This window comes from Leiobunum rupestre, chromosome 1 (genome assembly GCF_980474605.1).
Source record: "Leiobunum rupestre chromosome 1, qqLeiRupe1.1.hap1, whole genome shotgun sequence".
NCBI classification, from domain to species: domain Eukaryota; kingdom Metazoa; phylum Arthropoda; class Arachnida; order Opiliones; family Sclerosomatidae; genus Leiobunum; species Leiobunum rupestre.
Genome location: NC_143384.1, coordinates 26,549,209 through 26,570,499, shown reverse-complemented (window position 1 = coordinate 26,570,499; position 21,291 = coordinate 26,549,209). Strand labels below are relative to the sequence as shown.

General features: G+C 35.7%; 2 protein-coding genes across 2 annotated transcripts in view; one reads left to right on the top strand and one right to left on the bottom strand.

Annotated features, from left to right (window-relative positions):
• Positions 1–3,289: 3,289 nt before the first annotated feature.
• Positions 3,290–21,291, bottom strand: part of LOC149961987 (uncharacterized) — a 53,166-nt gene continuing 35,164 nt past the window's right edge. The window contains exon 5 of the mRNA XM_090173137.1: positions 3,290–3,693. Within this exon, the coding sequence (XP_090029263.1) occupies positions 3,660–3,693 (34 nt within the window). The 3' untranslated portion in view covers positions 3,290–3,659. The remainder of the gene's footprint in view (positions 3,694–21,291) is intronic.
• LOC149961988 (ATP-binding cassette sub-family C member 1-like) lies at positions 8,747–12,872 on the top strand. Its single transcript, XM_090172970.1, has 4 exons — positions 8,747–8,857; positions 10,122–10,447; positions 11,434–11,628; positions 12,694–12,872. The coding sequence occupies exons 1-4, from the start codon at positions 8,849–8,851 to the stop codon at positions 12,812–12,814; spliced, it is 651 nt and encodes a 216-aa protein (XP_090029096.1). The 5' UTR covers positions 8,747–8,848; the 3' UTR covers positions 12,815–12,872.

Genomic DNA, 21,291 nt, shown 5'->3' with positions numbered 1-21,291 from the left:
AATAGGCATTCATAACTGATTATAGAGTTTGTGGTGACTAGACATAAAAAATGGTCTATGGTTTCTCTTTATATTTCTGAAGCTGAGAACAAAAATTTATATTCATGTCAGACATTAATAAACCTAAAGAGTTTAACCACTTGTTAATCGAGGCTTACAATTTCCCGCGCTTTTCTAACCGAAACACATATTAAATTCGCGCAAAAATGAGTTGTTAATCATATAGCTACCAGGTCAATTACCCCTAACGGTTAATTATAAAGGTACAAACTTTAGCCATATATTAATATTCATGTCAAACATAAGTGTACATTAATAAACCTAAAGAGTTTCACCACTTGTTGATTTATGCACGTGACGCTTACACTTTCCCGCCAAAAATTAATATTCAAACATATAATAAACAAGTGTAACTACTTGTTGATCCTTACACACATGTTAAATTCCCAAAATACTATCCAAATAACAGGTCAATGACCCATAACGGTAAAACACGCTCATTAATATTCACCCTTTTTAAAACACTTGCTTACCTACTTGATTGACAGGTCATTAATTAACACCTCATTAATTATTCAGGTCACGCGCGCGTGATACGCGCCCTAGGGGGGAAGGCAACGCGATTCCACGCTTCATTCCCCGCCATCACGCAGCTGTGGGCGCGGTAGCCACGCCCCCCACGCGTATCCAGGAAGACGGTACTATACTACTGATATATACCTTTGATCTAAATTTCGTATTTGAAAAGAAATTTTTTTTACTTTTAACACGCCTTTTGATGTTAAATATATCACTTACCTAAAACAATAATTTACTCGGTTTTAAATTAAAATTAAAAACGAACTATTTTTTTGAGCGCACGGTAACAAAAACGAAATGCTCATGAAAATAAGAAGAGGCTCCTGCGCGGGGGGGGGGGGACGACGACGACAGCTATTCTGGAGGATTTTTTCACGTTCGGTGTAGAGATACATTCTCCCCTATTTGCTCTTGAAACCACGTATATTTTTTTTGCGCTTTGTGTACATAGTTATGCGATTACATGGTTTTGGAAAAAACGCGTGGGTAATTCCAGGACAGATTGATCTAGCTCTTGTCACCCTACCATCGACAAATTTTGTTCAAACTGGTGGACATGTGGCAAGGGTTGGTGGAGTAGGTGCGAAAGTTCTCGGGTAGGTTGGATTAGGTTGGAGGACTTGAATCGTGGAAGATGGGTGAGGAAACGGTAGTGAATGTTGCATTGGGACGGAAGACTGTGTGCCAGGTAAAATCGTAGAATTTAAAGGGCCAGGTGCATTGATCTCATGAGCACGTTGATGTTACTTAAAATAATTTAATAGAGCCCACGTTTTACCACATATTTCACAGACAAACTTATACCTATAACTGTCTACTTCCCTAACACTAAATTTGAGCCACAAAGTTTATAAATTTATTTAATAGCACTTTCACAAAACATTAGACTACAAAACAAGAATTATACTGTACTAACGATGACTACAGTAGAAATTTCTATTTAACTTTGTTAATGGTTTTGGCGATAGTTATTAACGACGTCTTTGGGAGCCCCTCTTCGTAATGTAAAAGTTAGTAATGGTTTTTGCCCTACAAAAGTTTTAATAAAACTTTGAACGTTAGTTAAGTTTCGTTTACCAAGCACTTATATTTTCCAAAACAATGACAGAAATAACTAGAGCGAAGACAAAGTATATTTACTTTTCGGTTGATGAGCTCAATGCGTTCGACTCTTAAAGCGTAACTCTTCAGATAAATATAATGCAAAATATTTGGAGATTTCTTAGTTTCTCGATGGACATAACTGACGTTGAAATTGTGTGCGAAAATAATTTTGGTGGAGCTTTAATTGAAACGGCATAAAGGTGTTCCTCCGTCTTTGATGTGGTAATCGTAAAACCAAACCTCATATTAATCCGCGAGACATGAACGACAACGCTAAAACGGTAATCAAACACAACAGTCAAATTCTACTAGAAAGTTTCAAGGTTAGATCTTTACGATGTGATTTTTTTATTTATTTACAATTTAAACACGAATAAGAAATTTTGTGTTTACGATTCGATTTGAAAACTGTCATCGCAAATTTAAATACATCTTTGAAATTATCTTGGTTTTACAGGAAAAAGTCAAAGCAGCCTGGATGTCTCATTATTATGCAAGATTCAGAGTTGAACCGTTCGTGCTTCGGAATTTACCCAACGTGACGTAATACTTATGGAATAATAAATTAAATGCTTTAAATTAAACGCTCTACACTGTTAAAAATTGCTGTTAAAATTTACTGGAATTTAAATGGTAGAAAATTACCAGGAAAATTCCTGTAAAATTACAGGTAATCGTAAAACCAAACCTCATATTAATCCGCGAGACATGAACGACAACGCTAAAACGGTAATCAAACACAACAGTCAAATTCTACTAGAACGTTTCAAGGTTAGATCTTTACGATGTGATTTTTTTATTTATTTACAATTTAAACACGAATAAGAAATTTTGTGTTTACGATTCGATTTGAAAACTGTCATCGCAAATTTAAATACATCTTTGAAATTATCTTGGTTTTACAGGAAAAAGTCAAAGCAGCCTGGATGTCTCATTATTATGCAAGATTCAGAGTTGAACCGTTCGTGCTTCGGAATTTACCCAACGTGACGTAATACTTATGGAATAATAAATTAAATGCTTTAAATTAAACGCTCTACACTGTTAAAAATTGCTGTTAAAATTTACTGGAATTTAAATGGTAGAAAATTACCAGGAAAATTCCTGTAAAATTACAGGTATGTTTTCATGTAAACGTAGCAAGTAAAAACCTGTTCTAGACACGAGAAATATAAAGTACCATTAACAGTAAATTTTAAATTGCTGTTGTTCCAACATTAAATTTCCCATTACGTTTACGGTAATTTAACAATAGAACTTTATTATCCTGTTGTCGCAAAAATTATGCTGGGGCTATAGGCCTACCCAAAATTAATTCAAAATATTAATTACTACATGATAGTTTTACATGAATGGCAATTTTAAATTTAAATAGATAAAACTAAATTATTGATGAACTTTTTTATTTGAATAACATGATACAGCAATTTAATCAAATCAGGTTATGTGAACAAAATTTTTAAAACATCAAAAAGTGCATACACCTCACCAAGATTCTTTTCACTAAAAATACCTATACAATTTATAAAATTTAAAGTTCAAATTTTCAAATCAATTAATAAAATAAAATCTGTCAACTTTCGTTAACACTTGTATTTCGGTGAAATTAAATAATAAACGATAATTTTATGCTATTTAATACTTAAAGGGTTAGGTTTTCTTCTTCCTGTCACCCTTTAAATTTACTTTCCTGCCACACAAATATCCTGGTGGTAGGCCAACTGCAGGAAACGTTATTTGTGCGGCAGGGAAGTAAATTTAAAGGGTAACAGGCAGAAAAAAGATAGACCTTTAATTTAATTTAACAATTGATGTTTTTTGAAATTATCAGCTTCAGCTTTCTTGTCTGATTGCCATTGATGGAGATACTCGAGATGAAACTTTAGTCAAATCCTGGAATCCAGTTGTTTCCATTTCTCAATCTTGATTTTAATAAATTCAGCCAAAATGTTTTTCAATTTGAATTAAACTCTTCATCAGTGTTCAATGTCTTCTATGAGTGTACTGCTGCTAAACAATATAATAATTTTAATAACTGGAAATTCTTCATACAAAATCACAATTATTGAACCAAAAACATATGCACATTAAGCATAGTCATTAAGATTTTAGGTAGGATCTTTCAGCGGTAGTGATTAAAATAAAATTGCAATTATTTTTAGTAAAAACGTTTAAATAGATAACCAAATTTTAAACTCAATTTTAAAAAGGGATCTAAATTGTTTTTTTTCACCTAGCTTACTCAATGGGTGACCACAGACTAAGAAAGATAATTTTTGAAGATATTTAAAGGCAACTTCTCTTACATATCACCCAGAATCACATTTATTGAATAAAGAAAATGTAATCCCCTACTTCAAGACTTGGGCAAGGTGGTTTTTAGAGGTTTTAAAACAATAACCTAAATTTTAAAATAAGTGACATTTTGGTGGTATACACGCTAGAGCTTTTTTAAATTTGATACCATCTGAATAACTATGTAAAGTAATAAAAGGGTTGTTAAATATTTTTGGATTCAATAATTGTGATTTAGGGCAAAACAAATTGAATATATTAAAGTTATCGTAGTGAAATAAAATAGTTTCCTTTAAAAGTAGCTGAAAAGAAACATCATTAGTTTGTGTTCACCCATTGAATACGGTATCAGGTGTAAAATTTTCATTTCGCCAACTTTTTAAAATACAAAAGTGGTTAAATATCTTTTGGTCCAATAATTGTGGTTCTGGGTTAAAAAAATCATATATTACAGTATTGAGTTGGTTAAATAAAATTTTTCATCTGCTACCATACCCAATGGTCACACATAGACTAACAAAGATAATTTTTAACTATAGTTAAAGGCAACTTCCCTTACATTTCACTGTAAAAACATTGATACTTCCTTCATTGCCATAACTTTATTACATGCAGTTTTATTTTCCAGCATCACAATTATTGAAGAGAAAAACTACGTAACCACCTTAAAATTACCCAACACAGGTATTCAGACTTAGGCAAGGTTGTTTTTAAGTGATGGTGTTCAATTTAAAAAAAAATACTTCAGCTTTTAAATAAGATTTTTTTTGTATCCACCCTATATCATTTACATACCATTTTTTATTCTAATTTAACCATCACTTTAAAAACTTTGCAAGTCTGAATAGCTGTGTAGAGTACTATTAACAGAGATAAATATTTCTTGGTTCAGTTAATGTGATGATTCGAGTGAAAAATTTGCATATGTTAAAGTTATTGGATTGAAGGAAACTTCAGTGTTTTCAGGGTGATAATTAAGGGAAGTTTCCTTTCAACATAGTTGAAAATTATCTTTTTAAGTCTGTGTTCACCCATTGAATATGTTAGGAAGTGAAAAAATTTCATTTAGCAAGCTTTTCTTAAATTTTGGTATCCACCCTGTATCATTTAAAATCTCAAGCATTTTTTTTTCAAATTAATTCTAACCATATCTTAAAACAAGCTTCCCTAAGTCTGACTAGCTTTGTAAGGTAATAATAAAATAGCGAAATATTTTTTGGGTTTAATAATTGTGATTCTTAGTGAAAATTTTGCATATATTACAGTATTAGGTTGGCTAATTATTTTTTATATCACCTGCTACCATTCTCAATGGGTGAACATAGAATAACAAAGATAATTTTCCACTATATTTAAAGCCAACTTTCCTTACATTTCACTATGAAAACACTGAAGCTTCTTTCAATGTGATAACTTAATTGCATGCAATTTTTTTCCCAGAATTACAATTATTGAATCGAAAAATTACCCAACACAGCTTATCAGACTTGGGCATGGTGGTTTTTAAGTGATAGTGTGCAATTTAAAAAAAATTACTTCAGCTTTTAAATAAGATTTTTTTGGATCCACCCTATATCATTTATATAAAACCTGAAATAATTTATTTTTTTGATTATAATTTAACCATCACTTTAAAAACCTAGTGCAAGTCAGAATAGTTGTGTAGAGGACTAATAACGTAGATAAATATTTCTTGGTTCAGTTATGTGTAGGGAAGCTTGTTTTAAGATTTGGTTAAAATGAATTTGGAAGAAAAATGCTTGAGCTTTTAAATATACGATACAGGGTGGATACCAAAATTTCAAAATAAAATTTAATAAAAGCTTGCTAAATGAAATTTTTACACTTCCTAACATATTCATTGGGTGAACACAGACTTTGAAAAGATAATTTTCAACTATATTTAACGGCAACTTCCCTTAAATTTCACCCTGAAAACACTAAAGTTTCCTGCAATCCAATAACTTTGACTTATGCAAATTTTTCACTCAGAATCATCACATTAAATGTGATCCAATCTGTATCGTAAATTTAAAAGCGCAAGCTATTTTTTTTCCAAATTCATTTTTAATTTATCTTAAAACAAGCTTCCCTAAGTCTGACTAGCTCTGTAGGGTAATAATAAAATAGCTAAATATTTTTGGATTCAATAATTTTGATTCTGAGTGAAAACTTTGCATATATTACAGTATTAGTTTGGCTAATTAATTTTTTTCATCTGCTACCATACTCATTACTCAGTGGGTGAACATAGAATAACAAAGGTAATTTTCCACTATATTTAAAGTCAACTTCCCTTACATTTCACTATGAAAACACTGAAGCTTCTTTCAATGTGATAACTTAATTGCATGCAATTTTTTTTCCAGAATTACAATTATTAAATCGAAAAATTACCCAACACAGCTTATCAGACTTGGGCAAGGTTGTTTTTAAGTGATGGTGTTAAATAAAAAAATATACTTTAGCTTTTGAATAAGATTTTTTTCTATCCTACCTATATAATTTATATAAAAGCTGAAGTAATTTATCCATTTAATTCAACAAGCATTAAAAAACCAGGTTCAAGTCAGAATAGCTGTGCAAAGTACTAATAACGTAGAAAATGTTTTTGGTTCAATTGAACTGATGAAAAATTTGCATATGGTTAAGTTACTGGACTGATGGAAGCTTCAGTGTTTTGAGAGCGAAGTCTTCTGTTCACCCACTGAATATGTTAACGAGTGAAAAATTTTCATTGAGCAACCTTTTACTAAATTTAGGTTTGAAATTTTGGTATCCATCATCGTGCAAAATATACTTAAAAGCTATAGCAAATTTTTTCCAAATTCATTTGAATCATAACCTAAAACAACTATAATACTAGGGCGTCACAAAACCCCAACGGGGATTTTTGACAAAAACCTGAGCGGAACGAGCTACAGGCCCGTACACAGCCGTCAAAACTCGGGGGCGCTCAAATTCTTTTTGAGGGTGCCAATGCCTTTAGTCATTTTTATCTCCCCACCTTTGAAATTAGTAAATTGGGGATGCTCAAGTACTCATTTGGGGGTGCTGAGCATCCCCTGGCGCCCCTCATGTACGGGCCTGACGAGCTAGCGACAATATAAATAATTCAAATATTGAACACACATTTAAAGAAATTAAGGTAATAACTTTTATTTTTATGACATACATATCATAGTAGTTTCAGCCTCTCCAGTTCTTTTTTTTTGAAAGCTAGCCCGGTCTCACTATTGACTTTCAAAAGTCGTTCTACGTTAAAGGCCTAGGTTTTCTTCTGCCTGTCACTCTTTAAATTAGGCCAACATGTTCAGCGGTTGGCCTACCACCAGGGTATTTGTGCTCCACTAAGTTAATTTAAAGGGGGACAGGCAGCAAAAAACCTAGGCCTTTAAATCCAGGATCGAAAATTATGCCGTCCAATGTTTTTACGCGCGAAACGGCAACGTATGCCATGCCGAGAGCGAATTCGTTGGGTCCGAGATCAACAACTGCTTGCTCAAGTGTTAAGCCCTGGGAACGATGAATGCTGATTGCGTAAGCAAGTTGCAGTGGGAATTGCTTACGAATACAAGTGGCCGCCCCCTTTTTAAACGAAACGGTGACTGGTGGGATCGGTATCAGATTGTTGTATAACGACGGACCTGAGTATGTTGGAAAATTAACAAGCACCCAAAGTGGCAACTCGTTTAAATACTCGCGAGTATCGGTGGAAGTATAGATAATGTCAATGACTTTGCCTATAGTACCATTGCTAGTTTCCCTATCTCTCAATAAAAACAAGGAAGATCTCCTATATCTTCCTTGTTAAAAAACGCTCCCGATTTTAAGAGTATTTCTATAGTTTAAAGTGCCGTAACGGCTTTATTTTTATATATTTCCGGTTCGTGAAGGTTTCTGCTTCCTTTGGGTGAAAGAATTTTCCCAAAAGGACCGATATTTTCGGTTTTCCGAGCGTTTTTCGGAAAACTAGTTTTCGTGAAAAAGTCGATTTTTCGGCTTTTTAGGCTTCGTGCCTTCTGAAAGTTTTTAATTTCGCGCGCGCGCGGAGTTTCAACTTTCAATTCTCGCGCCGATGGCTTCAAAAGGTCTCGCGCCACCCGACTCTATCTCGGCGGACTCCGCCAAGCCTAACCCACTCAACTCGAACTTGAATTCAACCAACATGAACCGATCATCCTTCGCCAACATCGCCGCTAGGAATGTACGACAACCCAACACGAATCGCCCAAACCGCATTCAACAAAAAAAATACGTTATTCACTCGAAGCCGAATACTTCAAATTCGACGAACAAGAAGTTTACCGCCGCACACGGTATTTTAATCGACTCCGCTATTTATCCATACTCAAATAAAGAACTAATCGACGCCGTAAAAGCAGCGACGAACCCCAGTCAGATTCATTCCTTCGCCAGAATTCAAGGTACCTTCCAACTATTTTTTATCAATGCCACATGGGCTACGGATCTGAAAACTAATGGCCTTCCCATGCCCGACAATTCCATTTGGAATTGAAAGATCTCGGAAACGTTTCATTCTAGTAAATAAAATAAATTGCACATTTTCATTATTGATCAGTAATGTTAAAGATGCGCGTGATTTTGAAGGAAAAATGTGTATGTTACAAAACAATAAGTTAAGTACTCAACAAAGAATTAGTCTTGAGTACAAGCGTCACAAAGTGTATTAATGGCTGTATAATATCATGGACGTTTTTGTCCCAAACAGGCAGATTGGAATAGACCAGAAGCGCGTCTACCGAAACAATGGCCTGAGAAAGGTCAAATTATATTTCGGAATTATTCAACTCGCTACCGAGAAGGACTGGATCTGGTTTTAAATAACATATCATTCGTTGTTAATCCAATGGAAAAAGTAAGTAATTAGGTAGTTTAAAAATTATTATTAAGATTTAAGATGCATGGTCTACAGAACCACTGAAAGCCGTAAATTAATTTTTTGTGAAAACAAACACTTAACATTATCTGTCAACCTGCTAAAAACTTCAAAAAATAATGGTCTTTCGTTCTATTCTTTAATAGTAGCTTATAATAACCAAACAAAACTAAAAAATTAAAATAATTGTTAAACCCAAATAATATTGAAATATAAATAGTTGATTTTGCTATAAAGGGTGTTTTGAATTACTCTGACTGGGCGAAATTTTCAGGGTATTATTTTTAGAGTAGGTTCGCTTTAAATCCTAAATTTCAGAAAAATCGGAAATAATTTCGGGTTTTCGTAAAAAAAAAATTCACAGATAGGTGCTAGAAAAACCGTTTCAAGGAGAAAGTTGTAGAGTGCTGTAGAAAATGTTCAAAGAAACTGGTTTCATTGGCAACGAACACTTTTTCACGAAGATATTAGCTGATGAAAAGAAATTGTCCATAAGGGCCAATAGCCATCGAATTTTTGTACGTAAATGAAAGAAATCACGTTGAAAGATTAAATTCCTTAAAAAATGTACATGTAATTTACCAAAACGCCAATTAAGGCCTTTTTCTTGTGGGGGTTCATCAAAGCACCAGAGATTTGCGTCACCGAATCATTGCAGCCTTCGAACTTCTCACTCCTGATATGATCAGACGCACTTTTCAAAAAATGCTTCATCGTGCCCAAACATGTATCGCGGCAAACGGATGTATCATAGAACCTCACTTGTAAAATTCTTATGTTTATTCGAATGAATTGTTAAATTAAATCTTTAAGACATTTCTATCATTTATGTACAAAATGCGAAGGCTATTGGCCCCTATGGACAGATTGTTTTATCATCAGCTCATATCTTCGTGAAAAAGTGTTATTTTCCAATGAAATGCATATCTTTGAACAGCACTCTACAACTTTATCATTTAAACGTTTTTTCTAGCACCTACCGGTGAAAAATCATTCTTTACAAAAACCCGAAATTATTTCTGATATTTCTGAAATTAAGGATTTAAAGCGATCCCACACTAGAAATAATACCATGAAAATTCCATCTTTTGCAGTTTCTGAAAAAAATGTCCAGTCAGAGCATTTCGAAACACCCTGTATAATTTCACATTTGTTTTTTACTTTGTTGTGACCTTTGTTATGAAAATTACAAAGATTGTAAGCATTTCCAAGATATTCAAAGCAATATCTATTTAATTAATAGGTTGGAGTGGTAGGAAGAACAGGCGCTGGAAAATCTTCTTTGGCATTGGCTCTGTTTCGGATGATTGAGCCAGCAAACGGAGAAATTATTATCGACGGGCAAGATATCAGCAAACTGGGTCTACACGATCTGAGATCCAGAATCACCATCATTCCACAGGATCCTGTTCTCTACTCCGGAACCCTCAGATTCAACTTGGACCCTTTCAACTTAAACAGTGACGACGAACTCTGGACAGCTTTAGAATTAGCTCATTTGAAAACTCTCGTGAAGACGTACACAAATGGGTTAAATCACGAAATGATGGAAGGTGGACAGAATTTAAGGTCAGATTTTTTTCAGAATTTTTAGCTTTGTGAATAACGATTTTGATACGGGTCTGCAGTTTGGGAATACTTTTAAAAAAGGGATATTTGGAACTCATTCAGCGAAATTTCACCAGTTCTTACCAGAAAGCGTTTCGACCAGATTTGTTTGGTAATATTCCGCGTGGCAAACGACTTTAAACTCTTCATATTTAAACGCATACTATTTGATATTAATCATTTAACGCCTATGAAATTCTTCAATGTAGCGACGTTCAATCTAGGTGATTATATGAACTTAAGTACCCGGAAGAACGGCGCTACATACTAACTGAAGTTCACTGGATGTTTTGCCTTTTAAAACTCATTGTTCTTTAAAAGTACCTTAACCTGGAACAAACGGCGAAACTTAAAAGTCGATGAGCATTTCAGAGAGAGGAGATTGAAAGGAGATATTTTATGACTTCCATAAACGGAAAAAGATCTGAGATGAGATAAGAATTTCAACAAAATTAGTGGGAGTGTGTGCTTGGTTAGATAAATTAGCCAAATTCTGTGAGATGAGATGAGATAAAAAGTTATTTTACGGTGGTTAGAGGAGATGAGTTTCAGTATAAAATTTTAGAAACGTGAATGAGGTGGAGTGAGTTTTCACCAAATTTTGAAGAATGCCCATCATTGAATTTTGAAATATTTTATTTTAAATACTTTACTTTATTTCAAATACAGAGCTGTTACCCCACACTCATCGATTTATTTTATCCTACTATTCGGTAAAATAATATAAATATTATTGGGCTCTAGAGGCTAAGTTGGTGTAGCTATGCTTAAAGTCGTCTATAGTAAAAATCATGATTAATTCTTTGGTCTATCATTTAATGAAATTGTTTGTCACATGACTCAAAATTTTATGAAATAATTCAAACTTGTATGATGGTTTGTTTCATCTATATTGGGAACAACGAAATAGTAATTATTAATAAGGATAGATTTATTTATGTGTTTAGCGTTGGCCAGCGCCAACTGGTCTGTTTGGCAAGAGCGCTTATAAGGAAGACGAAGATTTTGATGATGGATGAAGCGACGGCTTCTGTGGACATGGAAACGGACAATCTCATTCAAGCCACAATTCGGGACCAATTTAAATTTTGCACAATAATCACCATTGCGCATAGAATAAACACTATCATGGACTACGACAGGTAAAAATACACGCAATTGACTTATTAATATGTTCTTCGAATATCCTTAAAACAAAGACATACACTTTATTTCAAGAATTACAATCTCAAAGATTTCTTAGACATATTGCCGCGCGTCAACTTGAATCATCATCAGTTTGGTTACTACCTAAGGAACCACACTAATCCAAAGTCAACTTGCAACTATATGCGGAACGCACGCGGTGATCAAGCGGAACCAATCAAAGCACGGTCCTATAGCCAAATGTTTCTGGTGTTCCACAGGGCAACGCGCGTTTAGTATTTTCACAATCTGCCAAACTCAAATAAACTTTCTGGAGTAAACTGGAGACATTTGAAAAAAATTGTCACCCTTGCTAAATGAAACTATTTTGGGAAAAGCTTTCATCCAATCGTAAAAGACGATATAATTGTTTGAACTGTAACTATATACCAAGCAACCGATAGCAATTCAATTTTGCATCATCTAGCCAAGTGCTGGCTACTTATCCCAAAAGGGCTGTTTTACTTTTTAAGGTTTTCCAGATACTAAGTATATCGAACTTTGATGGTTTTCATTGTGATTTCTCATAGAAAAATGAATATATTTTAACATATTTTAAGTATCTTCATAACCTATGCAATTAAAAAAAGGTTTGAGATTGTTTTTAATGATATGTTCGAAAAACTATCAGGCATGATTTGAGAAATAATTATTTAAATTTAATTTTAAGATTTTTAGACGGGGGCTCCATTACTTGGAAAATTCCATATTCAAATATATTAATCACATGAGCTGGAAAAGATATCGTTAGGTTTTGAAACTAAACATGTTAAAGTAACTTTCATTTTCACAAATTAAAGGCCAAAATTAATAATTATAAAATACAAAATGTCTGGTAGTGCGGCTATAGAGGTAACATGATATTTCCAAATGAAATAATTTCAGCCACTCACTCCGTAAATCGTAGGCCAATAACAATAAAAATTGCAAAAATTAATCAGAGTGTAATTATGTTATACTATCCGAATTTTTAAATTTAAAAATTCATTTCACAGTTGAATAAGATATGGATTTATTTTCAGGGTGATGGTTCTCTCTCAAGGGAAAATCGTCGAATTTGGCGCTCCTCATGATCTTAAAAGAGATAGCAAGTCATGGTTTTCTGAACTATCAAAACACGCAGAACTTCAAAGCAATATCTAAATATAAAACTCTTTAAAACTGTATCATTCTGACAAAACTATTTTCAATATCAAGCGTTATAGCCAAATCTTTAATAATTTGGTGTTTTAGATTATGTTATTATTCTTATTTAAACCGATTATCGAAACCTTTATAAAATTTTTCTTAAAAATCAATCTAGAATATCAGTTGAGTCTTTCTCCTTAAACATTCATCCAAGATCCCTTTTAAAGTTTTTTTTAACATCTGCTTTAACAACTCTAACGGCGAATATTCCTTTGAAAATCATATGGGATGTTTATGTAAGATTTTTTTTAAACAATTAAAATTATTAGTTATGCATATTTTATACTAAATATCAAGGAATTTTGTTTTCAAAAATACGAAATCTATAGAGATCTATTCCTTTGAACATAAGCTCGTTTTGCGTGAGATACATATAGGCCACTGTGGTTATGCAAAACATTGAAAATTCTTTAGGAAGATTTTATTAGTACTGTTCTTTTACTAAGTTTTTGTAAAGCAATGAGCGTTAAAAGCGAAACTTTATTAGAAGTTTCGTTATTTTTTGGTATCCTACTTGGAGAGATTCATGTTTGGAATAGTAGTGATCCGTTAATGGAAGTACCCAAAAAACTGAAAAACACTGTTATTCTCCCAACTTAAAAAAACTAGATTCTAATAACCCTACAAACTAAAAACCAATTTCTTTACTATCGTTTATTGCCAAAGTTTTTAATAAAGCATTTTTTATTAGACACAATTCTTTCGCTAAAAAAATATTTAACTGATTATCAGATTATCAAATTGGATTCCAATCCGACTGTGGAACTGAGAATGCTCTAGCAAGGATTTATAAAAAAATCCTGGACACTTTAGACATAGACTTTATTTGCAAGGGTTATTCTAAGCCTTGCGCAAAGCGTTCGACAGTGTAACACATGAGCGTTTAATAAATTTGGTATAAAAGGCAAACACATTTTCTTAAATTTTAATATTCTAAATGTCAAACAGCAATTTCATTATTCTCGAGAAAGTCTAATTACATTATAAAACGATATTTATAATGGGTTTAAATGAACCAAACCTAACATTTCACAAAGTTTAAAAATTCCTTAGTGTAAAACTGGACTAAGATCATGGTTTTACCATGGTGCTAATGCCTATATTTCTTGGAAACCAGATATACAAAATGCCCCTACTAGTTTAAAATTTAAAATGTTAATAAAAAAATGTAATTATAAGGGAATAAGGCTCATATGTAAAAAATAATTTTTATTTTCCTCTGTTTCGATCAATTATTGATTTTATAAATATTTCTTGAGTGCATTTTCTTTTTTGGTTTATAATCTTTTAATTTTATAAATTTAAATATATTATTTTTAAATATTGTGCATAATAAAAACCGTTGATTTAACAAAAAATTACATTGTATTTAAATATATTTAAAAGAGGGCTTACAAGTAGCCTTCTAACATCATGGTATTTTTTTCTTAATCAAATAAAATTAAATTTGATTGAATAAAAATAAAGATATTTCAAAACGTCGAAAGCACCCAATATATCTAATATTGTGCTTAGTATGTATCAACTACAAAAGGGACAAAGTACTCTAATATAGTAATCAAGCCAATTGTTTTTCAGCTATTAAAGTGATAACTTAGCTGATATTGCCGTAGAACCCTAAAACTGATGCTTTTTGATATATCGCAATACGTTCCGAACATCCATGTAAGCAATGGCTCTAGGAATATCAGGCTGCGGATTGTATAGTTCATTTGTGAAAGGCGTTATGTCTCTGAATAAAATCATCTTTAATGATAGCCCCAAAACTCAGATTATCTGGTACAAATCGTTGCATTAACGACTTTCGCACGTTAGATATATATGGGCATACTGGTATTTTGCCTACTATAATATCTAAATTCAACTCCTAACAATTATTGGCCGCAGATCGCAATTTCGTTAAAAAAGTTGTAATTGGTCTCCTTTAATTTCGTACGGTTTGTAATAAAGATAAAATGTTACCCTTCTCGTCAAGATGGAACGGGCGGCATCTAGTGTTTTCTATTGCAAGGGAAACGTGAATTCTGCTATCAATGGAAAGGCTGGGTGCATTGCATTTCACGCGTGTCTGACACGCGCTTTAAGTTAAGACATTCATTTTTAAACAGGAAGGGTTTTCTTCATATGCTCTTATTTCATCAATTATTGATCTATTACAATTGATGCAAATACGCGTATGCTCGGTAACTTCAACATGTGGCAGACCTGCCGCATGACGCCTTCCAACCGCAATTTCACGTTTATGATTATTGCCTTCCCCATAAATCCTTGCAATTTGCTGCCTGACCATCATTGATTGACACGTAAAGCACGTGCCTCTATTTCTTTTCGGCATTTCTCTCCAGTTTCTCAAAAAGTTGAGTAACAAGGTAATTAAGTCCGTCAGGAATGTCCGCAATCAGTTTCAGGTTCCGGTCAGGTAATCAAGTCAGTAATTCAGGTCCGGTTAACACGTCAGTAAATCAGGTCCGTTAATCAGTATCGTTATTCAGTTGCATTATAAAATAAGGTGGAGAGAGCAGTAAGTTTTAAGTTTATAATCAGATTGGATAGAGACATAATATATTATAACACTTTATATAACTTAATTGGCTATATTACTTTTTTAATTGTAACAAACAAAAGATTGATGTACCCAATTTTTGACTCCCCCCATCAATTTTTCTTTGATACAATTAAAAAAGTAATATAGCCAACTGAAGAAGCTAACGCGTCTCGCTTGATTACAATTACCAGATGGATAATTGACGCCCGTAATGGTCATATCAAAAGTAAGTTTTAACTGTTTTCCGGTATATTACCGATGGCGCACGTGCTAAATATAGGCCATTTCTATCGTATTGCTGCTGCAATAATTAATAAATACCACCCACTCATAGAAATGAAGAACGCGACCGTTGAGAGAGCGCGATTTATTATTGAAAAGGCCGACAGGGTTAAAATTGTTGAAGCCCGAGTTGAAGCAGAGCAACTTAAAAGAAGAAATGCACAATGGGTGGCATTAAGACCTAACCACTAGCTAGGATTTCCGCGTTTGCCATTACAATATTTAAGAGATCTCACCATCGGAGTTTATCAAATAAAACTAGTGTCGTCATATATACAAGATAAGTGACAGCGGGAAAACGCAGAGGTTTTTGAATTCGACGAAATGCTAGGCGAACCAGGATTTTAAAGGATAAGGATAATTTCTAGATTTAGGGATGCAACGAGGTATCAGCTGCGGATTTCCTATCGAGTCAACGATGATGGAGGGGACGAAGAAGCCGCTGATGACGAGGGTCCAATATTGGGATATTATTGTACTTGCAAGTCAGGCGCTAGAAGAACACTCGGAGCCTGCGCGCATGTGTCCGGCGCCCTTTGGTATTTGGGTTACGTGCGGCATGACAACAATGTAAAATACCCGTGGTCCGATCTATCACGATCTACGCTAGATGCTGGTAACAGAGCTTTTCCAAAAAACAATAAACTACAAATACAATAATAATTCTTAACATGGTTGCGAAGAGAATATCAATCAGGCGACTGGCAAGTGGCAACGGATTCCACGAACGGTCAGGCCAGTCGTATCTCGACTGTAGAATATCGGAAATCTTTTTTTCTCAAGTTCAATATTTACCTCCTGCTAATTTTCTTCTCTTAATATTCCTGTTCTTATATTTGGGATAGCTACTTTTATACTATCAAACAGGATTGAAAACAATTGGATAAGAATGCTAATATGTGGTTCTACGTTAGTTTGCGATGGCTGAACTATGACTATTTACTATGACCTACTATCGGGTATCGACAGCGAAGAATTAGGGCTCGGATTTAATAAAACAACTTAATTTTAAACGAATTTGGGAGAGAGCAAAATCAGCTAAACCGCTAACATTTGAATATTTGAAATGTCTAACCGTTTTTTATTATTATTGCATCTCAAAAAGCGCGATATTACGTAATTAAAATTTTGCATTTTTTTTATCGCGCGCTGTATAAAATTCGAATTACAAAGTTTTTAATACATGTGGCATTAACACTATAAGAATACAATATACTAACAAGAAATGCTTAAAAGGGGCTACTATTTAAATGTAGGTTATTAGTTATTTTTTTACATTTTAATTAGCGTTAGGTATACAATGCTTAATTTGTTATACAGAACATGACCCGGATTATTTTACACTCCTATAATACCTGAATATTGATTAGAAAGGTCACTTGTGGAGGTTAACGGTAATAGTTAGTGTAGGGAGTTGTTGGCTCGCGTGGCATGCAGGGCTTGCCACCACCCTCCTACGCATTGTAACCCGGCCACCTGAATTAAAAGGCTTCAAAAGTCGCTTGATGACTTAGGCCTAAGGTGGTGCCTTGGGTATTAGCCTAGCTGATTATTATTATTAGTCCTTTTAAGATTTGTGCGCGTCATCGGTTATTTCTAAGTTACACAAGTGCTTTACTGATCGTTTAATTGTTGACCCTTTTGCGGTCTTAACTATACAACATCTATAATTCGAATCGCGACCCTTTTCCATTTGAATCACGCGACCGAGTTGTCACATGTGCTTTTTTAGTCTATCGTCTACAATGAGTACAACGTCGTTTTCTTTTATTTATCACAATTTTTAGGGGTTTCACCGTGGTGTGCGGTTCTTAAACCTAATAGATATTCTTTTCGGAATCTACTCCAAAATTTACTTGTTATCGAATCTCTATATTTTAATATTTTGGTAATTTCCAAGTGTTACATTTGATTTAATAGTGGTAAAGCGGTTAATCTGCGTCCTATGATAATTTCAGCTGGGGACAGTGGGGCGGGCTCACCTACGTCATTATATACGTAGGTGATGAGGCGAGAATTAATAATGGCTTCAGTTTCTAAAACAGCGGTTTGAATTTCAGGATAAGTGAGGTCGATTTCCCTTAAATTTCCTACCACCCACCGTTGAAGGCGGCTCTTTCAACTATATATTTCCAAACTATACCATAGACCCCAACGCCGCCGAAGTACGCGCGGTCGACGCCGATTTTTTTTCTACGCCGCCCTCGATTTTAAAATTTAGTCGGCCCGCCGCCGCCGTCGCCACCGTTTATTTTCCAGCGCGACGCCGATTAAATCTGTCTAAAATGCTGCCCCGCGCTTTTTGCGGTTTTCATCGAAAATCTTGTCCTTTCTTTAACTAACCCGTCTGTGTGTTTCGTGCGCTCACCTCGCAGTCGCTGCCTCGCTAGCAATGACTATATAACGCTACGCTCTACTTGACAGGCATGCTAAGGTAAAAAAAACTGTTAACACCTCTGTAGCACTGTAAAAGCTGGGGTAGTATTTGAACCCGCGGACAGAGTTGGGCAAAACTGGGAGATAATTTTGGCGAGTGGTATTACCCTTCCCTTTTCTCACTCAACTCCCTAATTAAAAACTCTACTTGTAAGAGTGGAGTTTTCACATTTTCGTCACTTCTGATCATAAGTAATTTTGCAAATCTTTCTTTTTTATCAAGCAGTATGTGGTGTTTTTCACCATAACTCATAAAGGACGATTCCTCCAAGTGGCCAACCACGCATAGAAGTCCTTGATCGTTTAGGATAGGGCTAAGCGAGATTAATTTAGAATCGGAGTCCAGTTTTCCCCCATTTCTTATTGCGTTTATTTCGGGTGCGTAAATTTCTGATTGAATGGACTTAATCCAGGTAATTTCAGCTAATCTCAGTTCTTCGGCTGTTATGGGCCTGCTTCTTTTACTGACAAAACGCGTAACGTAAACAGATACTCTTAAAATTTTTCTAAATCAATAATTTTATGTATTCCATTTTCTTCTTAGTTTTAAGAGCTAATGACGTAACTTTTTGTCTTTCATGGGAAACGGTGGAAAATGTTTTGGCCAGTTGTGTTCGAGCTCCCCCTAACCATTTGGGTCCTTTAAACCAAAGGGTGAAGTTTTCTAACTCTTCCCCCTTTATCCCTCTTGTTCGAAAGTCTGAAGGGTTTTGTATGCCTGGACAGTGAACCCTCGCGTTGATGTCGGTTAAGGTTTGCTTTTTCGCTAGCTCGGTTTCCAATTTTACGCGATTCCGGTCGTCCAAGCTAAGGCGATGGTGCTATCCGTCCAGTAATACATTTTTTCTAGAGAGGGGCCAAATGTTCCCGGTCAAAAATGGTCCATAGAAAATCTATAGAAATATATAGATGTTTGTGTAAACCTCTATATATTTCTATAGATTTTCTATAGATGATTTTTGTACGGGTTGATTTAACATAATTAGTGAGCCTCGCTCCTAAAAAGCAGCCCATTAATTATAATTTGGGCAGAGATAGATCTTGGTCTTTTACTAGTTTTAGAGGCGCTACTCGAGCTTTAGACGCTACTAAATTTAGACATATTTGTCCCGATTTAGTTTTGAAGCTAATGTAAATTGCGTTGGCGTACGCCTTTTACTGGCGTCGCAGAAGCAATGCAGTTCTAACCCTGTGATTTCCTCTTTTGCTCCTTCAAAATAATGTGTATTTATCTTAAACCTAGGATTTCTTCTGCCAGTCACCCTTGAATTTTTCTTACCGGCCGTTTTCCCCTTGCATTTACGCTTCCCGCAAAACAGGTTTTTGGAGAAGGTCCGCTCTCAAAATTTTGGTTCGCATCCGCGCATTTTCTGCCAGCCTATTGACACCCCGTTGGCTTTCGACAGGGAGCGTTCGCTCGCCCTTTCTTTAGAATTTCTTCCCCCGGTAAGACAATACAAAAGTATTATCTTATCGCCCTCGCGTTTGTGTCAGGTGGAAACAGACCGGATATAGGAATAACATTGACTTACTCGTGTTACTGATCACAACGAACTAAATCCTTTCCTCTTACACCTGACGGATATACCATGGAGGAAGCACGTGACTGATATTGCCTTCAGTCAATAGGAGCGGACATCTCCATAGAAGAGTAGGGGTACAAAAATTAAGTGGCTCTGTCGAACGGCGGAGACACGAACTGAGTCTCAGCCGAGGGGTCCGTCACTTCGAGGAATCTCGTACGGACCTTGATTCCGTGACTCCGAATATCAAGAATATAATCAGGAATCTTGGGAATATTCGAATCTTGGAATCATACTCGAATCGATAAATCACATACGAATCACGGAATCTCGTTCGAATCACGGAATCTAATATTGATTTAAGGAATCACAGTCATAAGCCTCGGTCACACAGCAACTGTCAGCTCTATCATTGTGACCTGTATTATGAAAAGGCCCCTGTTATTAGAGATGGCCATGAATCTATCCGATTCTTCGAAAATAAGCGATTTTAGTGGAGACCTCGGTGCCATCTATTAATTTGGATTTTATGATGTGTTCCGCGTGGACCGTATTTTTCTCCCGCGCCAGGGGCGGCGTTGCGATTCTGGTTGCTAGGTCTCTTCCGACGGTACAGCTTCCTTCCCCGGGATGTGTCGGGATGGAAGCGCTTGCTCTTAAGATCGGCTTTACCACAGGCTTGATTACGCTTTTTAACATCTATGACCGGGTGGTGTAGCCTCAAGACAATTTTTCGACGATCTTCTCCTAGGAGTTGACACACCAGCCATTATCCTAGGCGATTTCAATACACTCTGGGGTAGTAGTCATACGGATCAGCAGAGTTAGCTAGAAGCCCAGGACCCTCTGGTCCTCCTCAACACCACCTCAACGCCAACCGCCGCCCAACTCGGGGCCCAGAGGCTGCCCTCGATCTGCTTTTCGTAAGCTACAAATTGGCTATCTCCCTCCCGTGGACAGTCTTAAACCGAGGAACAAATGATCATCTCCCTATTTTTATAGGTGACCCAGCATGATACATGGGCAAACCTCCGGAGGGATTTGAAGGCCTCATTGAAATTAAAGTTAAGCCCTCCATCCCTCCGAAGTTCACACCGGAGGTTTGCCCTCGTATGCCTAGCACACACTACACGTTCTACGGAAAGTGGTATGCATTGGCACTATCCAGCGGTGGACAGGAAACGTTTTTGAATCCTTTTGGATGACACTTTGGGGGACGCTCCGTTATCAGTATACTATGTGGAAAATCTTCTCCGCCAGATTGCCCTGGCTACGATTCCTATCAATAAGGGCGGGGGGCGCTCGTCAGTCTCCATGGTGGGATGAACGCTGTTCTAACAAGGCCAAGGAAGTCCGTCCGACCCGTCGCAGGGCCCAGCGGCTGGGACTCCTGTTGGACCAGGTTGCTTACACAAGGGAGAAGGCTGTCTATAAACGACTGATTAGTGACACGAAGCGTGCTAGTTGGAGGGCCTAATGCGACAGGCTACATGCACACACCAGGTTAGGTGGTGCAAAACAGGGAGCCGCCCCTGGAAGCTCCTCACGCTCCATAATTGTGCTGAAATACTCACTGAACAGAAAAAGGTTGTGGAGTTTTTGGCATCCTCAGCTGGCGCGACATACATCCCCCGCCGGTGTATGTC